At 43.5% G+C, this 22,857-nt stretch overlaps 1 protein-coding gene, 1 long non-coding RNA gene and 1 pseudogene across 3 annotated transcripts; 1 reads left to right on the forward strand and 2 right to left on the reverse strand.

The window, feature by feature from the left end:
* The first annotated feature begins 28 nt into the window (after window positions 1-28).
* LOC139182280 (uncharacterized) lies at window positions 29-11,778 on the forward strand. Of its 2 annotated transcripts, none has more exons than XR_011565933.1 (2): window positions 29-163; window positions 11,689-11,778. It is a non-coding gene; the product is annotated as an uncharacterized lncRNA (long non-coding RNA). The 2 variants fall into 2 exon arrangements; XR_011565934.1 differs by lacking the exon at window positions 11,689-11,778 and adding an exon at window positions 5,179-5,519.
* LOC109556910 (rho-related GTP-binding protein RhoG-like) lies at window positions 84-2,331 on the reverse strand (annotated as a pseudogene).
* AKIRIN1 (akirin 1) lies at window positions 10,384-22,576 on the reverse strand. Its single transcript, XM_019957788.2, has 5 exons — window positions 22,228-22,576; window positions 17,935-18,075; window positions 15,483-15,617; window positions 14,095-14,166; window positions 10,384-13,436 (listed from the first exon to the last, which is right to left on the reverse strand). The coding sequence occupies exons 1-5, from the start codon at window positions 22,445-22,447 to the stop codon at window positions 13,426-13,428; spliced, it is 579 nt and encodes a 192-aa protein (XP_019813347.1). The 5' UTR covers window positions 22,448-22,576; the 3' UTR covers window positions 10,384-13,425.
* Between the last annotated feature and the right edge of the window lie 281 nt (window positions 22,577-22,857).

A 22,857-nucleotide genomic window follows, 5' to 3' on the forward strand; every position in this document is an offset into this window, starting at 1 on the left:
AACCGCGTGAGAGGCATCCCGGGGTTTAGTGATTTCCTGCTGCTTCCTCCTTCAGTGCCTGGGACTCTCACCACAGCTATGATTGGTGAGGGACTTGACCAAGGAAACCCTCTTCATCCCCTTCCAGTGGCAGTTAAGCTCATGGAGTGTGGACACACCCAGGGTGGGTTCCAGTTCTTGCTCCGCCACTTCTGCGTCACCTGGCAAAATTTCTTAACTTCGCTGTTTCTGTTTCATCTAAGATAATAATACAGTGTATAGGGTTGCTTGCGGGATTAAATGAGTTCTATTAAAGCACTGGGTTTCCCAGATTGCCCTAGTGGTAAAGAACCCGCCTGCCAATGCAGGAGATGTAAGAGAAGAGGGTTCGATCCCTGGGTCAGGAAGATCCTCTATGGCAACCCACTCCAATATTCTTGCCTGGAGAATTACATGGACAGAGGAGCCTGGCTAGTTACAGCCCGTAGTCTCAAGAGTCGGACAGGATTTAGCGAGTAAACCACCACCAAACCACTGAGGCGTTTCCTAGCACATGGAGGGCACTCTAAGACAATCGCAGTTCTTTGTGTCTCAGTTTTTAAAGTTTACGGATTCTGGAGAGTCGTCAGAGACCATGCCCCTCTGTTTCCGAACCTCCAGAGGTTCCCCTTGATTACAGCAAGAGCCCCAGAGTGGTGGTGGGGTTGGAGCTGGGACGGCTGCGCGGGGTGGAATGGGTACCATAAAGTGTATGTGATATGATACGTTGGGGAAGTGGAAAGAAAATAGAGTATTTCTAATTTTTGTGTTTTTTAATTTCTTGTTTGTTAATGTTTATAAAGGGCATAATACTACATTAGTTGTACATATTAAAAAACTTGTAAATAAATATTTATTGGGGGGTTGAGCTGAAAACTTCTTTTTTTTTCTTCACTGGAGACAGAAGGTTTTGTTGATGCAGATGGGGGTTGAGGGGCCCCAGGAGCCCGATGGGGGTGGGACCGAGTCAGTCAGCAGGTGCATGAGGCCCAGGGACATGGAGGTAGGTTAGGGCACATTCATCTTACTAGGATTCAGTGGCTTCTTCCCTGTGGAAGAGAGAGCATCTTGAGGGCGGAGCAATTTGAAGAGCAGTGAGGGAGAGGTTAGGGTCTGCGGAGCCCTCCGGAGAGAAGGCACCAGGACAGGCAGCAATATCTGTGTGGAAAACTAGGTCAACTGGTGAGTAGGGGGAAATGCGGAAGCTTCTTGGAGGAGGGGTCCAACTGTGACCTGGGTGAGCTCTCAAGAATACTTGGTGTTTCCAAGCAGAATGGGGCAGGGCCCAAAGCCCCTTTCCCTGTGGGTCCCCGTTAAGGAGAAAAAGACATTTGGGGACCCCATAAGCAAGGGGGTCCCAGAATTAGTCCTTAAGGCACAGCTGAGGGCAGACAAGGCACCAAGACACAAAGGCGCAACCGGTAGGGGGTCAGGGGCAGCCTCCAAGCTGAGTGCCAGGTCACAGGAGGATGCAGGACTGCCCATGCTTGATCGGCATGGGGTTAAGTACTGCCGGACAGCCTCGGTAAACACTTCCTTGATGCCATCCTGCTGCAGGGCCAAGCACAGCTTGGATCTGCTGGGCCACCACCTGGCCCAGCTCCTTCAGGCACCTTTAGGGTGTCAGGTCCTTCTTGGTGCCCACCAAGAGGATGGGCACCTCAGGGCGATGGTAGCACACCTCTGAATGCCACTTGTGCTGCACATTCTCATAGGAAGGCGGATGACAGTGGAGAAGCAGATGACAAACATGTTGGTCTGAGGGCAGGAGAGTGTGCGGAGGTGATCATACTCCTCCTGGCCTGCTGTTCCTACAGGTTCGGGTTCACTGGGCACCCGTCAACTGCACTCTGGGCGCTATAGTTGTTGAATACTGGGGATGTAATCCTTGGGGAAGGCGTTGCTTGTGTAGCATGTTTTGACCACAGCCCCTTTGCTCACCACCACACACCTGATGCTCTGCGTGGTGGGTGCAGGTGCTGCGGTGGAGGCTATGACTCTTTCCCTTTCTGAGCCCTCCTGGATCAGTGACCTGATGTCCTCCCCAAGGCAGGGAAGATGGGGGTGGCGGCAGTGGCTCTGTTCTGCAGATTTCTTTTCCTTTTAAGCAATGAGCTCTCAAAACTGTTTAGAGAAGTCCGGTGTTCCAACCTTCCCAGCCTTATTGTCCAAAACTCTGCCTAATGCCCTGACCGAGAGCTTGCTCTTCTGTGTATTCCAGGAATATCCTGCGATCCAATCTCTCTCTCCCTTTTTTTCTTCTTTCCTTTGGAAGGATACCGATTCCTCCCTCCCCCGCTTCCATTTCTGCATGCCAAATTCCTGCTCTGCTTCAGGACTTTTGCATAGGTTTCTCTAAAATGCATTAACTATCAACCAAGCCCTGGTTTCATCCACTCTGAGGAGAATGCCTGAGGTCCCACCATGTACTGCTTTTGTTCCAGCATTCCAATTCTCCTTTTCTTCCCCCCTCATCAGATATGTACCCCACCTCAGATAAGTTGCAGTTCGGCTAGAATTTCCTGGGCACCTAATGCATGTCCAGCACAATACTGGAGGATTATGGAATTGGTAACTCATGGCCCTTGCCTACAAAATACTAGAGGTGGCAAGGTGGTGATCACCACCACCCCTTTCACTTCTCCCATTTAATGTTGGTGATAGCATCTTTCCAGCCATTCAGGTAGTAAACTCTGAAGCTGTATTTTGCCGTTTCCTCCTGCTTCATCCAATATTTAATCACTGGCCAAATGCTTTCAAATATTCCTTCAATAGATTTTCAAATTTATTTTTTCCTTTCTGCTTCCTGGCTCCTCACTTTAGTCTGTTTTGCACTGATTAATCTTTCTAAAATATTAATTTCATTGAATCACTCCTCAGATACCAGGTGGGGTAGATTAGTACAAAGATGGCAATTTAAAAGCCTCCAAGGCCAGAGCTAGCTCACTGTAAGGAAATGAAAACAAAAGCATTATGATAAATGGGAACTGATCCTTGGCCTCAGTTTGAGGGAGAGGAATGGTGGGGAACATGCAACCTGAAGAGCATATGTCCCGTCTAAAGGGGGCAGCAGCTCCTCAGCTCCACTCTTGCTGTCAAGAATCAGGGCTCCAAATTGTCAACTCTTCAAATTTTTCACGAGAAGCCAGAAATCTTTTGTTATTGCTTAAATGTGAAACGCTGGCTCACACGCTAGTAAATACTCAAAATTCTCCAAGCCAGGCTTCAGCAGTACGTGAACCATGAACTTCCAGATGTTCAAGCTGGTTTTAGAAAAGGCAGAGGAACCAGAGATCAAATTGCCAACATACACTGAATCATGGAAAAAGCAAGAAAGTTCCAGAAAAACATCTATTTCTGCTTTATTGACTACGCCAAAGCCTTTGACTGTGTGGATCACAATAAACTGTGGAAAATTCTGAAAGAGATGGGAATACCAGACCACCTGACCTGCCTCTTGAGAAACCTGTATGTAGGTCAGGAAGCAACAGTTAGAACTGGACATGGAACAACAGACTGGTTCCAAATAGGAAAAGGAGTATGTCAAGCCTGTATACTGTCACCCTGTTTATTTAACTTCTATGCAGAGTACATCATGAGAAATGCTGGACTGGAAGTAACACAAGCTGGAATCAAGATTGGTGGGAGAAATATCAATTACCTCAGATATGCAGATGACACCACCCTTATGGCAGAAAGTGAAGAGGAACTCAAAAGCCTCTTGATGAAAGTGAAAGAGGAGAGTGAAAAAGTTGGCTTAAAGCTCAACATTCAGAAAACGAAGATCATGGCATCTGGTCCCATCACTTCATGGGAAGTAGATGGGGGAAACAGTGGAAACAGTGTCAGACTTTATTTTTTGGGGCTCAAAAATCACTGCAGATGGTGACTGCAGCCATGAAATTAAAAGACGCTTACTCCTTGGAAGGAAAGTTATGACCAACCTAGATAGCATATTCAAAAGCAGAGACATTACTTTGCCAACAAAGGTCCGTCTAGTCAAGGCTATGGTTTTTCCTGTGATCATGTATGGATGTGAGAGTTGGACTGTGAAGAAAGCTGAGCGCCAAAGAATTGATGCTTTTGCAGTGTGGTGTTGGAGAAGACTCTTGAGAGTCCCTTGGACTGCAAGGAGATCCAACCAGTCCATTCTGAAGGAGATCAGCCCTGGGATTTCTTTGGAAAGAATGATGCTAAAGCTGAAACTCCAGTACTTTGGCCACCTCATGCGAAGAGTTGACTCATTGGAAAAGACTCTGATGCTGGTAGGGATTGGGGGCAGGAGGAGAAGGGGATGACAGAGGATGAGATGGCTGGATGGCATCACTGACTCGATGGACGTGAGTCTGAGTGAACTCCGGGAGTTGGTGATGGACAGGGAGGCCTGGCGTGCTGCGATTCATGGGGTCGCAAAGAGTCGGACACGACTGAGCAACTGAAGTGAAATGTGAAACATTCCATTTTAAAAAGTGGGGCAACTAATTTTTTTTTCAAGTGCTGACCAAACAAAACCCATCATGGAAATGGCCCTTGAGGTACCAGATTTCAAACCTTGGATGGAGAGAAAATTACAGACTGGGAAAGCAATTTACTTTGAACTTTGAACATCCAGCCTTACTCTCTTCTTCCCCTCTCTTCTTATTGTTGCACGCTTTTCTGAAGACTCAAATCTGATCATTCAGAAAACACTTCCTGAGCTCTTATCTCAACCATGACCCTTGTTGAGTTCTTGGGATGAAGGCACAGAATGCTGTGGCAAGTGGTTAAAACAAAGATGAATAAAAGGAGAATGCAAAAGAAGGGGGTCATTCATATTGCTTGGGCTCTGTGTAAGGTTATTCAAGAAAAGGTCCAGATTTTTGGGTTTGGCATTCAAGACCATGATCTGACTTCTTTCCATTTCTAACTCCTCAGATCCCATTGTTCACCAACTGGTATTCAATACCCTGGTGTTCTCAAACATCCAGAACTGTTCTCATGCTTGCAAATTTTGTAGGATCATTACAGACTTCCCACTGTACGCCTCAGCAAATGCCTAATCCGTTTTCATCGTTTATCGCACGAAGCTTTCTGTGGAGTCTTCCTGAACTCCTGAGCGTTTACTAGGGCTTTGTTGAGGTCCCACCAGCCCAGTTATACGTATACTGTTTCCTATTATAGATGTTAACTGTTAATACGCCAAGCCCCTCCATTCGGCCCTGGTGTTGGTGCGGCTGTGCAAGGATGTCCATGACAGAGCGCTCCCGAAGATGGGAAAACTACAGTTCCCAGAAATCCTACGCCAGAACTGCGCCTGCGCCGTTGCTATGCCGACCATGGGCGCCAGCTTAGCTTCCTGGGCTTTTTAGTGACTTTAACCCTGCCATGGGGCGGGGGCCGCGTTACCACCTCTTGTATTCCTCTCGTTTATCTCTTTTTTTCCTTTTTCTGCAAGCCTCTGCTTCTTGGAATTGTAGTTTTACAACGAAATCAAAAGATATTATACACAGAAACAAGCCTGAGCTGTTGCATTGTTCATTCTTTATTGGGGAACCCTGAGGCTCAGAGGCCGGGTGGAACAGGCCTAGGCCTTCTGTGCTTCCCCAACAGTCTTGCTCCCATCTTCAAAGAACAAGAGTAAGGCTCAGTGTTAATCGAAGCCCCACCACCCACCCCAACGCCTTCCTGTTCCCGTTCCCCTGAAAACTAGCCTCGCTGCTGCATGAGCTGGGGCTATGGACAGTCACAGATTTAATGACCCCTGGACCTATTTCACGGGACTTCTGTCCTTGATCCTTGATCTGTAGGATTTCCTGTTTACACACCTCAGTCATAACCGGATAAAAGCGTTTAATGCTACCTTTCTGCAGATATGCCATCTATAATTTAGCACATTGGGAACTTTAGGCCTTATCTGATACCATTGTCCAGCAGATTTGAATAAACTGGGTAGCCTGAGGATCCTAGCACAAGTGGAAAAGACAAAGTTTGAAAGCTTTCCCCCCAACCCTCACCCCCAAGCCCGGAGCTATAGGATAGACTCAACAAAAGCAATAAGCAAAGCAATCCGAAAGTGAAAGTAACAGTCCCAAGGCCTGAATAAAATGGCAGAGTGACTCTTAAAGAGCAAAAGATGTGCCATTTCGGGGGAGATACAGGTGGAGAAGGAAATGGCAACCCACTCCAGTACTCTTGCATGGAAAACCCCATGGGCAGAGGAGTGTAGTAGGCTACAGTCCATGGGGTCACAAAGACACGACTGAAGGACTTCACTTTCACAGTATGGGGAAAAGATGTAACCAAACCAGGAACCACTGCCGCGGGGAGGAAAGGGGGTGGGGGTGGGGGCGGGGGGTGGAGGTGGGGAAGGCTTGTGGGAGGCGTAATTGGATGTTGGTCAACATTCCATCCCTAGAATTAAAGTCCCCTTGCTCTGTTACATGGAGCTTTTTCTTGACTTTAATTAGGCTTCCCAAGTGGTAGGATTACATGAAAACACACTAAGGGACTTCCCCGGCAGTCCAGTGGTTATGGCAGTCCAGTGGTTATGACTCGGCCTTCCACTGCAGGGTAACCAGTTCACTCCTGGTCAGAGAACTAAGATCCCTGAGTGCTGCTAAAGTATACAGAAAACACAGTAAGGCCAATGGGGCTGTCTACTGCACCAGACATCTCTCCTCATGAATTAACACACTAGAGTCTGGTTTTATAGACCAATATAGCTTTACCAGTGAGTCAGCCTTCCTGAGTACAGTCAGTTCAGTCGCTCAGTCGTGTCCGACTCTTTGCAACCCCATGAATCACAGCACGCCAGGCCTCCCTGTCCATCACCAACTCCCGGAGTTCACTCAAACTCACGTCCATCGAGTCAGCGATGCCATCCAGCCATCTCATCCTCTGTCGTCCCCTTCTCCTCCTGCCCCCAATCCCTCCCAGTATCAGAGTCTTTTCCAATGAGTCAACTCTTCGCATGAGGTGGCCAAAGTACTGGAGTTTCAGCTTTAGCATCATTCCCTCCAAAGAAATCCCAGGGCTGATCTCCTTCAGAATGGACTGGTTGGATCTCCTTGCAGTCCAAGGGACTCTCAAGAGTCTTCTCCAACACCACACTGCAAAAGCATCAATTCTTTGGTGCTCAGCTTTCTTCACAGTCCAACTCTCACATCCATACATGACCACTGGAAAAACCATAGCCTTGACTAGACAGACCTTTGTTGGCAAAGTAACGTCTCTGCTTTTGAATATGCTATCTAGGTTGGTCGTAACTTTCCTTCCAAGGAGTAAGCGTCTTTGAATTTCATGGCTGCAGTCACCATCTGCAGTGATTTTTGAGCACCCCAAAATAAAGTCTGACACTGTTTCCACTGTTTCCCCATCTTAAAACACCTGGAGGGAAGCTGTCAAGAGTGGCCTTCCACAGGAAGCACTCTGCTTTCTGTCCAGGTGCACAGAATACTTCAAGTTTCATCACCTTCCTGCCCAGAGACTGTGAGCCTCTCTAGGGTAAGGGCTGGATCTCTCTTACCTTTGCTGCAGAGAGACAACCTGCAGAAAGCTTAGTTACTTATCTGAGAGTTAAGGAAGAGTTTCAGGTAGTATACTGACTACTAGCAAAGGGGAGGAGTAGCCACATAATCCATTAGTCACTCATCATTTAAGAGCCAATAGGTAATAGTTCAAGGTGCTACCAACAGCTCAGTACAGTGGAAGAGTCATGTAGACTCATAAATGCATTACACAACTACTTCCTCAGGTCTCTTTTGCCACCCAATTCAGGCATCTGGTTCTATCATTCCCATTTGATTTCCTTCAAACTTAAATCTTGGATTAAACTGTTTACTAGTTTGTATTGCCTCACAATGTCAGCACCATTAAGAGCAGGGACTTGGTCTATCTAGCTCAGTGATATATTCCTAGTGCCTAGAATACAGGAGGTGCTCAATAAGCATTCATCAAAGGGCTACATTAACACCGCTTTCAAGAAGGGAGCAGGAAGACAACTGCCACTTGAGGCAGCCATTTGTCACGTCAGAAGGGATTTAATTCCAGGTAGAACAATAGGGGCACCATGATGGACAGTCTGAGAGGAAAATTTAACAATCCATGCAAGAGATAACCAGAACCTTTAAGAACAACAGGTAGATTTAAGAGAATCTGTGAAAAACAAAACACAGGACAAAACCATTCAACAGCAGCCGCTATGGAACTGGGCTGGATTAAATAAGAGACACGGATAAGACAAGCCAAAAGAAAAAGGATCTTTAAAAATGGGCCTGTTGGAAGTGCACCATGCCCTTCTTAGCCAGGCAAAGCCAGAGCCTCATTTCATCATCCTCCCCCATCAATGTTCAGGCCTTTGTTATCTCTAACTGGACAACAAAAAGAGGCCTGTGACTGGTCTGTCTCTAGTTTGGTATTTGCCCTTCTCTCTGGTACTTACTTCAGTTAGTTTCCCTCAACTCTTCAGATTCCTACAGGGGAAAGGTCAAACTCCCTGTAGTCAAAGCCCCTCATTATCTAACCCCTACTACCTACCTTTGAGCTCTCTTTCCAAGATCCATTATGCGTTTTCTACTCTGGTTGAAACAAGAATATTGTGCCTGAACACTGGCAGTTTCCCATCACCCAGCCTTTGCTTATTTCAAGTCCTAATTACTACTTTTATCTGAACCCTATTCACCTTTTGAAACCTCATTCCAACACTACCACCCAAAACGAAGCCTTCCCTGACCACCACTGCTACTTAGAAGCACCTACCATCTCTTCTCTCAGTCCACTACCTGTACCCTCACATGACACAGCAGCTTTTACTTTCCCCGCTTCCATTGCTTTGCTAGACTGAGCTCCTTTTCAGGAATCAAGATCCATCTAAGTATTTATTTATGTGATACAAGACAGAGTAGGGCTATTTAACATAACTTGTCAGGCTTTTAAAACTCACAGGGTATTCCCTGGTGGTCCAGGGATTGAATCTTCGTGCTTTCACTGCCACAGGCCTGGGTTCTGCAAGCCACTGCATGTGCCCCCCCGCCCACCAAATCATGTATCTGTCTTCCACAAATAAAGAACTCAGAAGATACCAGTAATGCTTGCTCAATGACTAAAAAACATTCAAAGCCAATATAAACATGTCTTTCCCTACTTTTGTCCTATTAGCCTGAAGGTATACTGGGTACTATGCCTCAGAAAAAGTGGATCAGGCTACTGTCAAGAGCAGCTAAACAACAGTTGAAATATAAGAATCATTTTCTAAACAGCACAAACTAGTTTTGAGGAATCACTGAGCCAAGATATAGGTAAGAGAGAACCTAGACAGCCTAGAACTCAAAGCTACTCTGTCTCTTAAGGTATTTGCTAACATGGAAAAAGCCCCTGGATGCCTGAATTACACTTTTAGGAACACCATGGACTGAAGGAGACAAAAATCAAAACCTAAGGCTGAGCTAAAAGTGCAAACCCGCCACCACAGACACCTCAAGCAGGGATTCCAAAGTATTACACTTTCAAGATATGGGTGAAACAAAAGGAAACCACTTCTCACATGGACCTGACACCTGGCTATGTGTTACCTGGATGATCCATGGAACCTCCAGCCTTCAATCTCAATTAAGGTTTGGTAATATTCCTAAAAAACAGGCAACCAGATAGCCTTCCTAGGGCCGGATGCTGCATCCTTTTCCGGTTTATTCCTATGAATAATTTTTCAAATATACTGTCCAGCTCACAGATAACCTGGCAGAGACAGAACACTATAAGCAACAGCAGCAAAAACATGAGGTCTATGAATACAGATATTGAAATTTTAGACAAAGTATCACACCATTCCTACAATGAAGAGCTAATTATTTATTTCAAAGTGTGGTTTGGCATTGAGACCTGGAGATTTTTTCCTAGGTAAACCTGCATCTTTTTTCGCTGAAGGTGTCAGCCTTATTCAAAGTCCAGGTTAACTGCAACTATAGAAGACTACACACACCCTCAGGGCCTTTTCAAGGAAAGACTCACCAGGGCAGCACAGACGTCACTGTTCCTTAACAGCATTCAGTTTACCTTGGTAAGCAGAGGAATTTTTCATCAGACCTTGACCTGAGGTGTGACTCTCCCATCCATGATGCACCCCATTTGCCTTTTTTGTAACCTTTCTAATATGTCTATTGATGCTACAGTGCAGGAGCCCAAACACTTTTCTATAAAGGGCCAAAGAGTATTTTCACTCTGTGGACGACACTGTCTCTGGCTCTGGAGTTGCGATGTGAAAGCAGCCACAGATGCAAACAAATAGGTGTGGCAGTGTTCCAGTATAACTTTATCTACAAAAATTGGCCAGTTTGCTGATCCCTGCTAAGTGAGTAACAAAATACAGATTCACTGAAAGGCATCACTGAATTCAGTTGTCATTCATCTTTTATTTTTCAGTCAAACACTTAGAAAGTACAAATTCTAAGAGAATGTAGATTTGATGTTAACAAGGGGCTATTCATTCTGGAAGTTGAGAATCACCAATGCAGAAAGGGTTTTGGTCTTCCAATCTGATGAAGACCACTGTAAAGAGACCTGCTGTAACATTTTCAAGTGTATATTCTATGTCCCAAACTGTGCTAAATACTTTACATGGAAAATGCAATCTCACATTTGAAAACAAACCCCAATGATGTACATACAATTAACCCTCATTTTACAGACAAGGAAACTATGGCTCAGCAAGTTCAGTAGCTTGGCAAGGCTCACATAGCAAATTAGTGGCAGAGCAGACTAAACTCCAGGGCTACAAACATCCAAAGACCATTCCTGTAACTACTACATGAACCAACCAATCCTCCCTGCTGGACAGAAAACTCACCATGTGGAGAAGGTTGGCCCAAGTTCTTATGTCTCCTGATAGTCTTCTTCTCCTTGGGAACTCCTAACAATTATCACTGCCTCACAAACTTTGATCTCCCCTGTACTCCTCTGACTTAGGTATGCCTGGACACTTACTCCCTTCCTTCCCCTTAAGAGGAAGACTTTACTGAAAGATAATACATGGAATTAAAATTTTTAAAACTAGTTCACTATACACAGTTCTTCTGAGACCACAGGTCCCAGCCCATCCTTACAGGTCTCTGTAGGTTGTCTTCTTCCCTTGGCCTTAACTTATTTCCATGAGCCAAAGACACTTCCCTACCTGGGAATTGCCCCTAAGTTCAAAGCCCTAGCAATCAAGTTCTAGAGAAAAAACTCCTTTCACTTGTCTAAGGATCACCTTACATGTCCCCATTTTCTGATCTAGGATTCGTCTTTTCTCTGCATAAAACATTAAACAAACATGTCTAGTCCCTTTTGAGAAGATCCCAAAACCCAGTCATGGTGGTGTGGTCTTATATCCCGTGGCCCCAAAGGGTAACCATATGATGATACAAGAGCCTAACAATACTGGGTGCAGCGAGAGGGTATCTATCTTCTTCCTTAGAGAGACCTACTCTATTTCTCACCCAGAAGCCATTTAGTAGGAATGGGACTGACACCAGCGACAGTGAGCTGGCACCTCACACTGACTCTGTATTAAAAAGGCTTCATCGAAGCAGCATGCCCCAGTCCTGGTCCATCCTTCAGGATGTCGGATGCCCCCACAGTTGCCCTTCCCTTGTTTTGCTGTGACTATCCCACTGTAAGGCCACTCTCATTACAGCCACTGCTATTCTTCTCTTCCAGGAAGAAGTGACTACCCTGGACAAAGAAGAGATCAAACACGTTGCCCTTCAAATATGAAGTCAAAATAATTCTTTAATAATTAAAAGATCACTTCCGGGCTTTAAAAAGTCTTTAAATCTTAAATGTAATGTTGAAATGGAGAAATAGTTATAGCAGCCTCACATAAATTATTTGAATTAATAAACATATCACAGTATTAAGAAGGCAAGGTAAACAAATAGCTTAAGTATTTTATTTGTTTGCAACTAAGCTTATTAACACTATATAATGAAAATGTACAAAGAATAATGTTGTTGTTTTGGTTAGATTTAAGTCAAAGACATTCATTAATAAGGAATCTTCGAATGTGAATATTCCAGAAATTTTTCTAAGCCATATATATGATCAGGACAACTGTCTCTGAATATTACCTTACTTTGGAAGGTACTGGCATATGTTTGAATTAAACTCAAGTTTTGTTTTGTTTTTCCCCAAAATAAGCCTTAATTAAAAAAACTAGTCTATATTCAAACTAAAACAATTTTAATAGAACTTTCCTTTCCAGAAACAATAATAAAGGAAACAAGGCATTTTGTAAAATGTGGTCCTGAACAAGTCACAGTAAAAAATAAATGTATACTTAACTTCCACCTCCTCAAAACAGAGGCTACTTTCTGTTCCTCAGCCTTGGAAATAAGGTGAAGAACAGTCTGTAAGCAACTTTGGGCAGGGGTTGCCAAAACAAAGCTTAAGCAGTTGAACATGGACATCTCTTAAAAAGAATTTGGGGGAACCTGACCAAAGGATCCAAATTCTATTTTTAATAATTGATACAAAGGTGAAGTGGCTCCTCCCAAGCAGCAGTGCCTCTGGGGCCTGTCCCAGCCCATGCCCACCTTTGTTATGCTCCCCATCAAACCCTGATGCTCTTATTCCAAAGGAGACTTTTTCCTTCTGAGAGTTTCAGTGTCCAGGGAGCTCCCGTGTGAATGAGGTGAGCACAGACTCCACGTGGGTTTTTAAGGCTTGGAGTCAAAGTAATGTTCTAACACGGCGAGGCAGAATCAGATGTCAAGTGGCCTGTCTCCAGTTTGTTCTATTCCTCACCACACATTTGTAGACTTAGGACCACAGACCTTTGCTATGTCATCATAATCACATCTAATGTCCATCCTAACTTATGATTCATATTCTGTGCCTGGAAACAGTCCCTGTATTTAACAATAATACCTACACATAAAACAATCCACTGTTACAACTTATATGGTCACAAAACATTAATGATCTTCTGTAGACCAAGCAAATGTTTTTAACCATAATTGTCGTGCATCAAATTCACAGCCAGAATCCCCAAGATCAAAAAAATTTGCACAATACAAATAATAACTTAAAATACACATACACACATATACACACACTCTCACACACACTTCTTACAGAACTGTGCTTGGGGAAACTCCATTTGTTGAGTGCCACTGAGGGCATATTTTTGCTAAACTGCTGCTCCAGGTGTTTTTGTTTGAAAAATCTATCACAGTAGGGCACAGCTGTTTATTCGATGAGCAGAAAAGAAAGATATGCTTGTGGCAACCAGAAAGTTTTAAGGTCTTTCAAGTTGTATAAAATGGACCTGCAGAAACATTTAAGTGTTCTCAGGATGAAAAGTTGGAGCTGAAATGTGATATCAAACCAGTTGCAAAAAGTGTACAGCAGCCATCTCTTGAGGTCAAACCTGGTACCCAGATATGCAAGAAAGCTTCAGGACACATCTATAAATTAGGAATAAAAAATAAAAGAGTTAAGAATACTAAAAATATAGGATCACGCATTTTTAATATTAACTAATGGTGAATATGATAAACAGTATGGAGGATATGAATCACCATTCAAGAGGTCCTAAATTCGCAAGAATTTAAGAGAAGATAATTCTTAAGAACTTACATATATAGCTGTTTATAATTTACGTTTTGAGCAACCAGTAGTGACAAAATCTTTACAATTAAGAAATTCTGACCACACACTTGATAAGCTACCTTAAGGACTCAATTTTCATAAATTAACAGCTGAAAGTATCTTTCTGAGGGAAAAATCAGATAATAAATTGGCACTGAAGTCAGACTACCTGGGTTTTAATCCTGGCTGAACCACTAGCAATATGAGCCTGGACAAATTATTTAACTTCTTTAAATACTCTTACCTTTAAAATGGGACAAGTAGCAGTTTCTCCCTCACAGGGGAATTATGGATTAAACAAACTTTGGGAGGATTTAAATGGTTCAGCACAGTGCTGGACATACAAGTATTCTTTAAATGTCATCTATTATTTTACTTCATAGGGGCTTTTGGCTCCTAAGAGACAAGGTACCCAGTGTCAAAATCTTGCTCTTGAAAGTTGAAAAAGTCAACGAAAGACTTGGCAATACTTACAGCTTGTTGGCCTTGTCCCATATCGTCGCATAATCTGATCATGTGTGAATTTCACAAAAGATTCATATTGTTCTGTGAGGGGAAAGACAGTATATACTATCCCCAGAAACTCTCCCACAGTTTTTCAAGAATCAAGGGTCAGAATCACATATAGCTTCCCATTTAACATTACCCACTCTTAGGCCCTCCTTATAATGGTCACTCTGAGATCTATTCCTTTTTCTCAGGTCCCAGAGCCAAATCCCTAGCTCCTAGGTTTGGTCACTGATCATCTCTAACATTTTCCTAATAATCTCACCCCTGCCATAATTTCATCTCCTGCTAATGGCTCCCCAAGACAGGCAGCTATGCATACTACTACAAGTCAGCAAATCTTAGTGTATCTCCTATAGGACATGAAGCTTGAAGCTCTTTTCTGCACTTTATCTTTGCTATAAATTTCAACATACACATTGAGTGATAGAGGTGGAATGGCTAGAAAGCTAAGAGAAAATGCCACAGTACCTAACTACAGACAGTTCCACAGAAGTTACCTTCTGAAGGGGAAACTCAGTAGAAAGACAGAAGGCAGTCTGACATCCATGAACAAAGAAGTCCAAACAATTTTGGAGTAGGGGCGGAAGATGGGAATGACATACTACAGCTTCTTCTTATAATACACACCATTAGTGTATTAAAGGATCAAAGAGGTTCTGCTATAAAGAAATTCATTTAACACTCTGTTAAGTCAACAGTTCTCAATTTAAAGCTGACCTACTGACATTCTGTAATGTAGGCCTAGTGGTGAGAAAACAATACTGTTACGGGAAGAAGCTGTTGCCTAAAAACCTCTCTGATCACATCATCCTCTCTCACTAAACAGGTACTACTTTCTATTCTTGATTTAGATACCTTCCTTTTACAAAAGGCTTTACTTGTTGCCATCACTAATCACTCTGTTCTAGCCTGAGCAGTGCTTTCCAGACATTAAAGTACCTCTAAATCACAAGACGCCCGACTTCCACATCCACAAAGAGACTCCCACCAGAACTCTGAATCTGTCGACTATACTCTTTCCAACCACCTGATGGGAGGTTAGCATGATCCCCACCCACGTCTACTCACCAGCTATTCCAAATAACCTTCTCAATGCCTTTATTCATATGGAAGATTCTTGAAAGAAAAGCTTGGCTTGTTTCAAAAATGCAAATGAAAGTCCTTCCATACAATGTATAAATAAAATGCTTAGAATCCAAAAGAGAGTAATTAAGGAGAGTAACTTAATACTTAAAATTCATTGAACTCTCTGGTATTAAGTTTTATGCTTTTTCTAAGTTACCATTTACTTAGCCGGGATTAATCCTTACTGAATCCTAATAACAATGGTCATAGCCACTGCGTCAGCCTACCTGCTAGTTTAGTATTGAGGATTTGCTCATATTCCTCCCGAATTTTATCTTCATAGTCTTTTAAGAGACGCTCACATATTATTCCAACTTGTCGGAGCGTAAAGGTGGGCTGGTCCTTTTTCATCCAGGAGGAACCTGGCCAAAAGACAAATCTAGTTTACATAACACATTCCAGCTGTAGGGTTCTGAATTGGTAACTAAACAAAGGGTCCTAGAATATAAAAATTGTTTTAAAAAATAGTAATTTCCACTACTTGACAACACATGAAATAGTTTCACAAAATTCTGTTTCTGACATTCGTTCTACAAGGCAAATCTAGTAGGAAGAAAGTGTGTTCAAGTGTGCTAGCTTATCTGCACACAGAAAAATGGTTCTGATGCCATTAATAATCTGAGCCCATACAGAATGCTCACCTGGTAAAGAACAAAAAGGTTAAAGCTGACAGAAAGACTGGATTAGAGAAAACAGATTCACAGTGTAAGAGCTGGGCTTCCCTGGTAGCTCAGCTGGTGAAGAATCCACCCACAATGCAGGAGCCCCGGTTTGATTCCTGGGTTGGGAAGATCCCCTGGAGAAGGGATAGGCTACCCACTCCAGTATTCTTCGGCTTCCCTGGTGGCTCAGCTGGTAAAGAATCTGCCTGTAATGTGGGAAACCTGGGTTTGATCCCTGGGTTAGGAAGATTCCCCAAGGAGGGCATGGCAACCCACTCCAGTATTTCTGTCTGGAGAACCCCCACAGTCCAAGGGGTTGCAATGAGTTGTACATGCCTGAGCAACTAAGCACAGCATAGCACACGTAAGAGCTACCCTGATCCTTGGAGATCATCTACACCTATGTTTAATCATGGTGGTACATCATAATTATCTGTAGAATAAACAACAACAAAAAAGATACATATTGATTTAATTCTGGGGTAAAAGGGCTTGGGGACTGTTTAAGTTACACAGGTGATTCTGATAAGAAAGAGCTGACCTGCCTGATATAAAAAACTGTTAAGTCACTGACGTATGAAGGAAAGAGACAATTAGGCACTAAAAATCTCATCCTTGATCCCTTTTAAAACTAGGTTGAGGAAAATGAAATGTTCCTAAGATTGCAGCTGGAAAGCAAAATTTCCACTGGGATGCCAGATGGAAATTGGCTTCCTGACCATGATAAAAGGAGCAGCTCTGTCCCAGTTCTGAATTTTCCTCAAAGCTCAGCCTGAAATCTGTTTCTTGAGCCCTCTTGGTCTATAAACCAGTTAAATTATTTATAATTGTTTCTCTACTCATAATATTCTATTACATCAAAATTATATTACTAAAATCCCAAGAGAATATTAAGGAGAGTTGCTAGTTACAATCACTGAAAGATCTATCACTCATGTATGTACAATTAATTGGAAAGGGTGTTGTCTGAGAGCCAAGACCTCTGGGTTAGAAGACAATTGAAATAAAAATTATTTCATGTGAAATTCACATAAAATGAACCATTTTAAAACTGAACAATTCAGTGGCATTTAGTATAGTCATGTGGAGAAGGCAATGGCACCCCACTCCAGTACTCTTGCCTGGAAAATCCCATGGACGGAGGAGCCTGGAAGGCTGCAGTTCATGGGGTCGCACAGAGTCGGACACGACTGAAGCGACTTAGCAGTAGCAGCAGCAGTATAGTCATAATGTACAACCACCACCTCTATCTAATTTCAAAATATTTCCATCACTCCAAGTAACACCACTTACCCATTAAGCAATTTGTCCCCACTCCCCCTACCTCCTGGCTAACATTAATCTGTGTTCTATAAGGAAACTAATTTTAATCAAGGCAATTTAAAACTCTACGAACTGTTAAAAGGAGAATATTCTGTGAGGAAATAAACTCCTCTACTGTTAAAGTAGGCAGAGTTCACTACCAGAGGTGATGTTTGAGCCCCGGCCTGTTGACTACTTGCAGGGACTCATGGCTGAACTATGTGACCATGAAGGTTCCCTCCAACCCTGAGATGCTATTTTTGAGCACATCCTCTCTGACCACCTGTCGATGTTATAGAGCAATGCTGTCACACAACGTTCTCCAATAACGGAAATGTTCTATAGTGTTGTCTGATACAACAGTCACAGGTGGCTGCTAAGTATTTGAAATATGGCTACAGCAGTTGAGAAACTAAAATTTTATTAAATGTTAAGTAATTTAAAATTAAACAGCTACATGTGGCTACTGGCTATGGTACTAGATGCTGCAGTTACAAAGGGTACTCTTGAACTGGGTGGAAGGAAGGTCAATCCAATCAATCTAAGGTCTTTTGTAATTTCATGACTATGGTTTTAAAAGTATTTATAAGTAGTAATATAATGTATACACTTTACCAATTTTATTACTTAGATGAAATCAATTCTGGCTTAGGAAACCATTTTAATTACCAATTACAAAGTCTTGAATGGATTATGCACACTAAAACATGCTTACCTGGAGAACTAGGTGCTGTGAGTGTTGAGGAGTGAGGCTGACTTTCCGAAGTACAAGCTTCACTCTGATTAAGAACAACTTCTAAATGTCTCCACCTCTGATAACGACTATATTCTTGTTTTATGTTCTGAAAAATTTGCTCTAATAAAAAAGAAACACACTTGAGCATGCACTTTATTGTTACTTCTTCACGCTTCCTGTCCCTTTTTCCATGTTATACATATTAACAAGAAAAATGTTTATACCAGATACAGCACTCCTCTTATAACCCCCGAAGTGCTTCCTCTTATTGCCACTGTTTCAATAATTACATAGCGTAGCAGCTATTTTGGCATAAACCACCCAGATATTAATAGTTCACTTTGCTTCTTTTCTTGTGACAATGATGACCAGATCTGCCGTTTGCTGTAGGATTAACTAGGACAACTTACAGCAACAAATAAACAAACAAAGCCATGCTTCACCTAATAAAGAGCTATTTTTGATCTCTGTTGAGTTGCACAATTTCACAAACCAGGGAATTAAGAGTCTCTTACTACCCAAGGGCTTCTAACAATGAAACTCTTATACTGTTTGGAATTTAAGATCTCTGGGGAAGGGGACAGTAGAAATCATTAGGTTCACAGCTTGGACATTGACCAAGAGAAGATCTGACATTATTGCTTGGAATGGGCGGTCAGAGCTTAGCAATAAATTTTCTGATCCTATAAGAGGCAGTATTTGGTAGGATTCAGATTACTATTCTGTGTCAAGGTAATAAATCAATTTGCTAATGCTATTAAAGGGAGTCCAAAACACACAAATCACTAACCACCCTGAAGGCCTCTCCCAGAGACAATACAGAATCTGAAAGGATGTGGTTTTCAAGTTTTCTGGTGTGTGTGTTTTTTATATATTTTTTTTTGCGGGGGGGTGGGGTGGGGTGAGTAAAACATATATTCACTTTCCACATAACAGAGCTTCCTCATAAAAAATGAAAACCAGGAAGCTGTATCACTCCCCTACTTACATTATTCTTATACTTGCTATAACCATATATTTTTTAAAACAGGGGTAATTGCCAATAATGCCATTGCTTCCTTCCTACCTATGTGACTATGACCCTGGGAAATCATTCAGGATTAGTTGCCTAGTACTTCAAAACGAATGTTAAATGTCTACCCAAAAAGTTGTGAGCATCTACACCAAAGACATTAATAATGCCATAAGAAGTGATGATACAGTCTGACACGAGCTCAATGTAGCGCCACACACAGCTCAACTCCAGAATTCTCAGCCTGAACACCAGAAAAATGTAGGATTAGCAACCCTTTCCTTTCACAGTGCTATGAAGTTCATGTTTTAGATCCCTGAATTTATGAAGTCTCTGCTTCATCTTCAAAATGTATTATTCTCCAAGCACATACTTGCCAGAATCAATACAAGGATGTAAGGAACTGCAAAGACTTGAAACAAGAAAGGACAAGTATGAGGACAACGCTCATGAGAACAGAAGGTCTTTGATAAACTAACCGCCTCCTGTACAACAAAGTGAACAAACGGAAAGACACAACATTAAGGCTGGCAGAAGGACTGGCAAGTCCAAGAGTCCAAACACGGTGTGCACAGGATAAAACGAAGTAGCTGTGATTTTCTTCCCAAGAAGGCCACATAAAACAGTAAAACACATTAAAAAAAAAACTTAACAGTGGATAATAATTTAAATTCTTGCCTCCCAGTATTATTTGAGATTGTGCTTCTAGGTTATACCAAACTAAACCCATCTTCAAAATTCTACAATAGCTTCTGGTTGCTACAGACCAAATTCAAACTCTTGAATATGGTATCCCTTGCCTTCAAGACTTGGCCCCAAATTACTTTTCCAGTTCCATCTCCCACTACAACACTGTTGCCTTAAACTACCCTTTCTTTAACCTGTGGGTTTTCTGGCCTTTGCTCTAGCACTTTTCCTTTGCTTGATCTGAAGATGTCTCTCCCACTAACATTACTCAAGACTCAGCTAAAATGTTATTTCTTTCTGGAAGTTATTCTCCAACCCTAAAGTCATGATCAATTATGAACTGTTTTACATCTAAACTCAATCCATGTTTACAAACATCTCCTGGAGGTCAGCAAGCCCCTTCCGTGGCTGGTATCCACCTAGTTTCCTTAAATACAAAAGGCTTAATTTTATAGGCTCCTTCCACAAAAAGTGCTATAACATATACTGCCCCTCTTTTTAAGTTCAGTAAGAACAGTTTCTTGACTATTTCTTAGAGAACTTTTGAGTTAAATAGGATATTTTAAAATGAAGTCACTGATTTTAAAATTCACTCTTCTATTAGTTGGCTTTATTCCTCTTGCATAGCAACTAATATTTTCTCCCCCATTCTTCCATTTTAATCCATAAGGCATCTTCCACTTAAGCCAAAGCAACAAATCATATTGGTTCTTTCATGCCAGAATCATATTCTAATAAGCATTAAGAAACATAACTGATCAATCTTTACAAATGAATATTTTAAATAAAATACTTTCACATAAAATGACCAAGAAATCCATGCAAAAATTTTATGATTGAAAAAACCCCCAACGACCCTAGTATAGACTGCCATATTTAGGCTTCCAAATACATTCAGCAATTACTTACTAAGCATTTGCTATATTGTAAACTACACAGAATTAATCTAGATTGTAGTACTGGAAGAAATAAAAAATTTGCATAAAATCCATCAAGATAGGTGAGGCAAGTATTAATTCTATTTTGCAGAAGAGCGATCCAGAAAGATTATGTGACTAACCTTGGGTATCTTTAGCAGTGTAAGAAAAATCTCTCTCTTCAAGAGGGTATCTATGTCCCCTGCTTTTGCAAACATTATTTCCTTCAGTACACAAGGCTTTGCAACATTAAGTAATCAGACAACTAAAATAGAATAGAGTTCCTTATGGGGCAGGGTTAGTCAGGTAAGGATGGAAGACTTGAAGAAATAATTGTATTTATTAGCAAACAGGTGAAAACATCATGTTGGAAGTCCAGGATAAGGCACAGCCAAGTGGGGCTGGGGGAAAAAGCAAAGGCATAGTTTGGGGAAAAAATGTATAAAAGACTGACTAGGCAAGAAATGGCTACAGCAGATAAACCCTTTAAATGCCAAGGTAAGAGGAGAGGTGAGGTGAACACGAGTAAGGACACAGTGCCTAGGAGAGCCTGGCTGGCTACCGCTGGGATCTTGGTGTGAGAGGATGAGGGCCTCAAATCTGCATTGTGGATATGCACTATGCAGAGTGGGGAGGAAATAATGGCTAAAGACACTGGTAACTGAAAGGGGTAAGCAAAGAGATTTTAAGGCAATCTCAAGGTTTTGCTAACGCTTGAGGAATAGAAAAACACACAAAGAAATGAGCTGCCAAAGTCCAGTTGTGAGCCACCCCCCCTCCATTTCCGGGAGTCCTTTAAAACTGCTAAATATTCATTCTGATGCACCTTTCCCTCTATTCTTGCGCTGTGGTTAGGAGCCGAGTTTTTTTCTTTCGTTTTTAACTTTATTGTCACACCAGTTCTCGTCTTTCCCTAGCCTGTGTGGAAGGCCTTATTGAAGGAGAATCTCTGTTACGGATAATTGAATTTCTGCTTCCGGAGCTTCTGTATGTTGAAGGATTCTCAAATTCTAGCTAACGATCTACCGATTTCAAGCCATATATGGTGCAAGACAATAGCCATACAATAAAAGAACATGGCCAGTCTCTTAGAAACAGGTTGAAATCGGATTCCACGACTTCCGAGGGCGGCCCGAGATCACCAAAGACTTCTGGAAATCAGGTCTCCCTACAAGACCCAGCACAGTGCTGCATAGCACGTTCTCAGGCCCCTTCCCAGTAACCCGCCCCCAACCCCCGCACCCTCAAGGCCAGGTTCGTGAGTAGAATCCAATTTTCCATGGCCCACTGGATCTGCAGGGCGGCTCAGTACAGGGGAGGGCAGCGGAGAAAGGAGACGCTCTGAGGTCTGGGAGGGCCCCGAGCGGCCGGGGCTATTTCCATCTTGCTCCCGCTGCCCACCCCTCTAGGCTCCCCAGCTTCAGGAAAACCGAAAACCGACTCTGTGGCCCTACTACCCCTCCCGGATGTCTTCCATCCCCGGAAGCGACAAGGCCCAGCGGCACCCCTGTTCCCTTTTCTCAGGGCAAAGAAGGGGTCTGCAAGTGAACTAGCTTAGCGTTCATGATCTTCTCCCACCCCCACTCCACCCCCAACCCCCCCCCACCCCCCAAATGCCTGGGCCTGGCTTCTTGCCAAGCCCGCAGCGTTGGTTACCCGGAGTTGGAAGGCGCCGGTCGCTGCCGGGCGGGGCGGGCTGCTGCAGAGTCGGCGGTGGGATCTGCGTCTGAAGCAGCGGCGGCGGTTCGGCGTCCGGGGGCCTGAGGCCCGGAGTGGGGCCGGACAGAGGGGCGCAGCGCCGTCGCTTCGGAGAGCCAGGGCTCAGCAGCGCCGCCTCGAACTCCATGGGCCGCTTCAATGTCGCCCCGCACGCCATGCCGCTGAAAGACCAGGGACCAGGAGCCGACGCGGTTGTAAGTGAGGCCCAACCTCCCGCTCCTCAGCGGAGCTCGCAAGCCAAGCCGGCGCCAATGGCGCCTCCAGCACCCGGCAGCAGCGCTGGCCCCGCCTCCTGTGACGTCATGGGCCTGCGCCACCACCCAGCGGAGGGGGGGAAGCCGGAAGAGGGCCGCTCTGGGAGGCCCGTCAGCCACGTTCTGGCCCGCGGCGCCCCCTACTGAGGAAATGGAACGATCTGGGCGGAGAGTTTGGTCACCAAGCAACCTCGGGAAGGCCCCCACCTCCGCCTCTACCGCTCCCAGGGTCCCATCCTCCCCCAACCTTCCAGAGCCAAAGCGCCGGGGTGGCCCCTTAGGTTTTCGCACCTGCGCGAATGGGAATTGGGGG

The sequence above is a fragment of the Bos indicus genome, chromosome 3, assembly GCF_029378745.1.
Source record: "Bos indicus isolate NIAB-ARS_2022 breed Sahiwal x Tharparkar chromosome 3, NIAB-ARS_B.indTharparkar_mat_pri_1.0, whole genome shotgun sequence".
Taxonomy (NCBI): Eukaryota; Metazoa; Chordata; class Mammalia; order Artiodactyla; family Bovidae; genus Bos; species Bos indicus.

What these genes read in the sequence shown, in the direction of transcription:
- AKIRIN1 (XM_019957788.2), bottom strand. Translation starts at nt 22,447, where the DNA reads ATGGCGTGCGGGGCGACATTGAAGCGGCCCATGGAGTTCGAGGCGGCG. An exon ending in CCGGCGCCTTCCAACTCCGG is followed by an intron (nt 18,076 to 22,227) that starts GTAACCAACGCT and finishes CTTTTTTATTAG; the next exon opens with AGCAAATTTTTCAGAACATA. An exon ending in CACAGCACCTAGTTCTCCAG is followed by an intron (nt 15,618 to 17,934) that starts GTAAGCATGTTT and finishes TCTTTTGGCCAG; the next exon opens with GTTCCTCCTGGATGAAAAAG.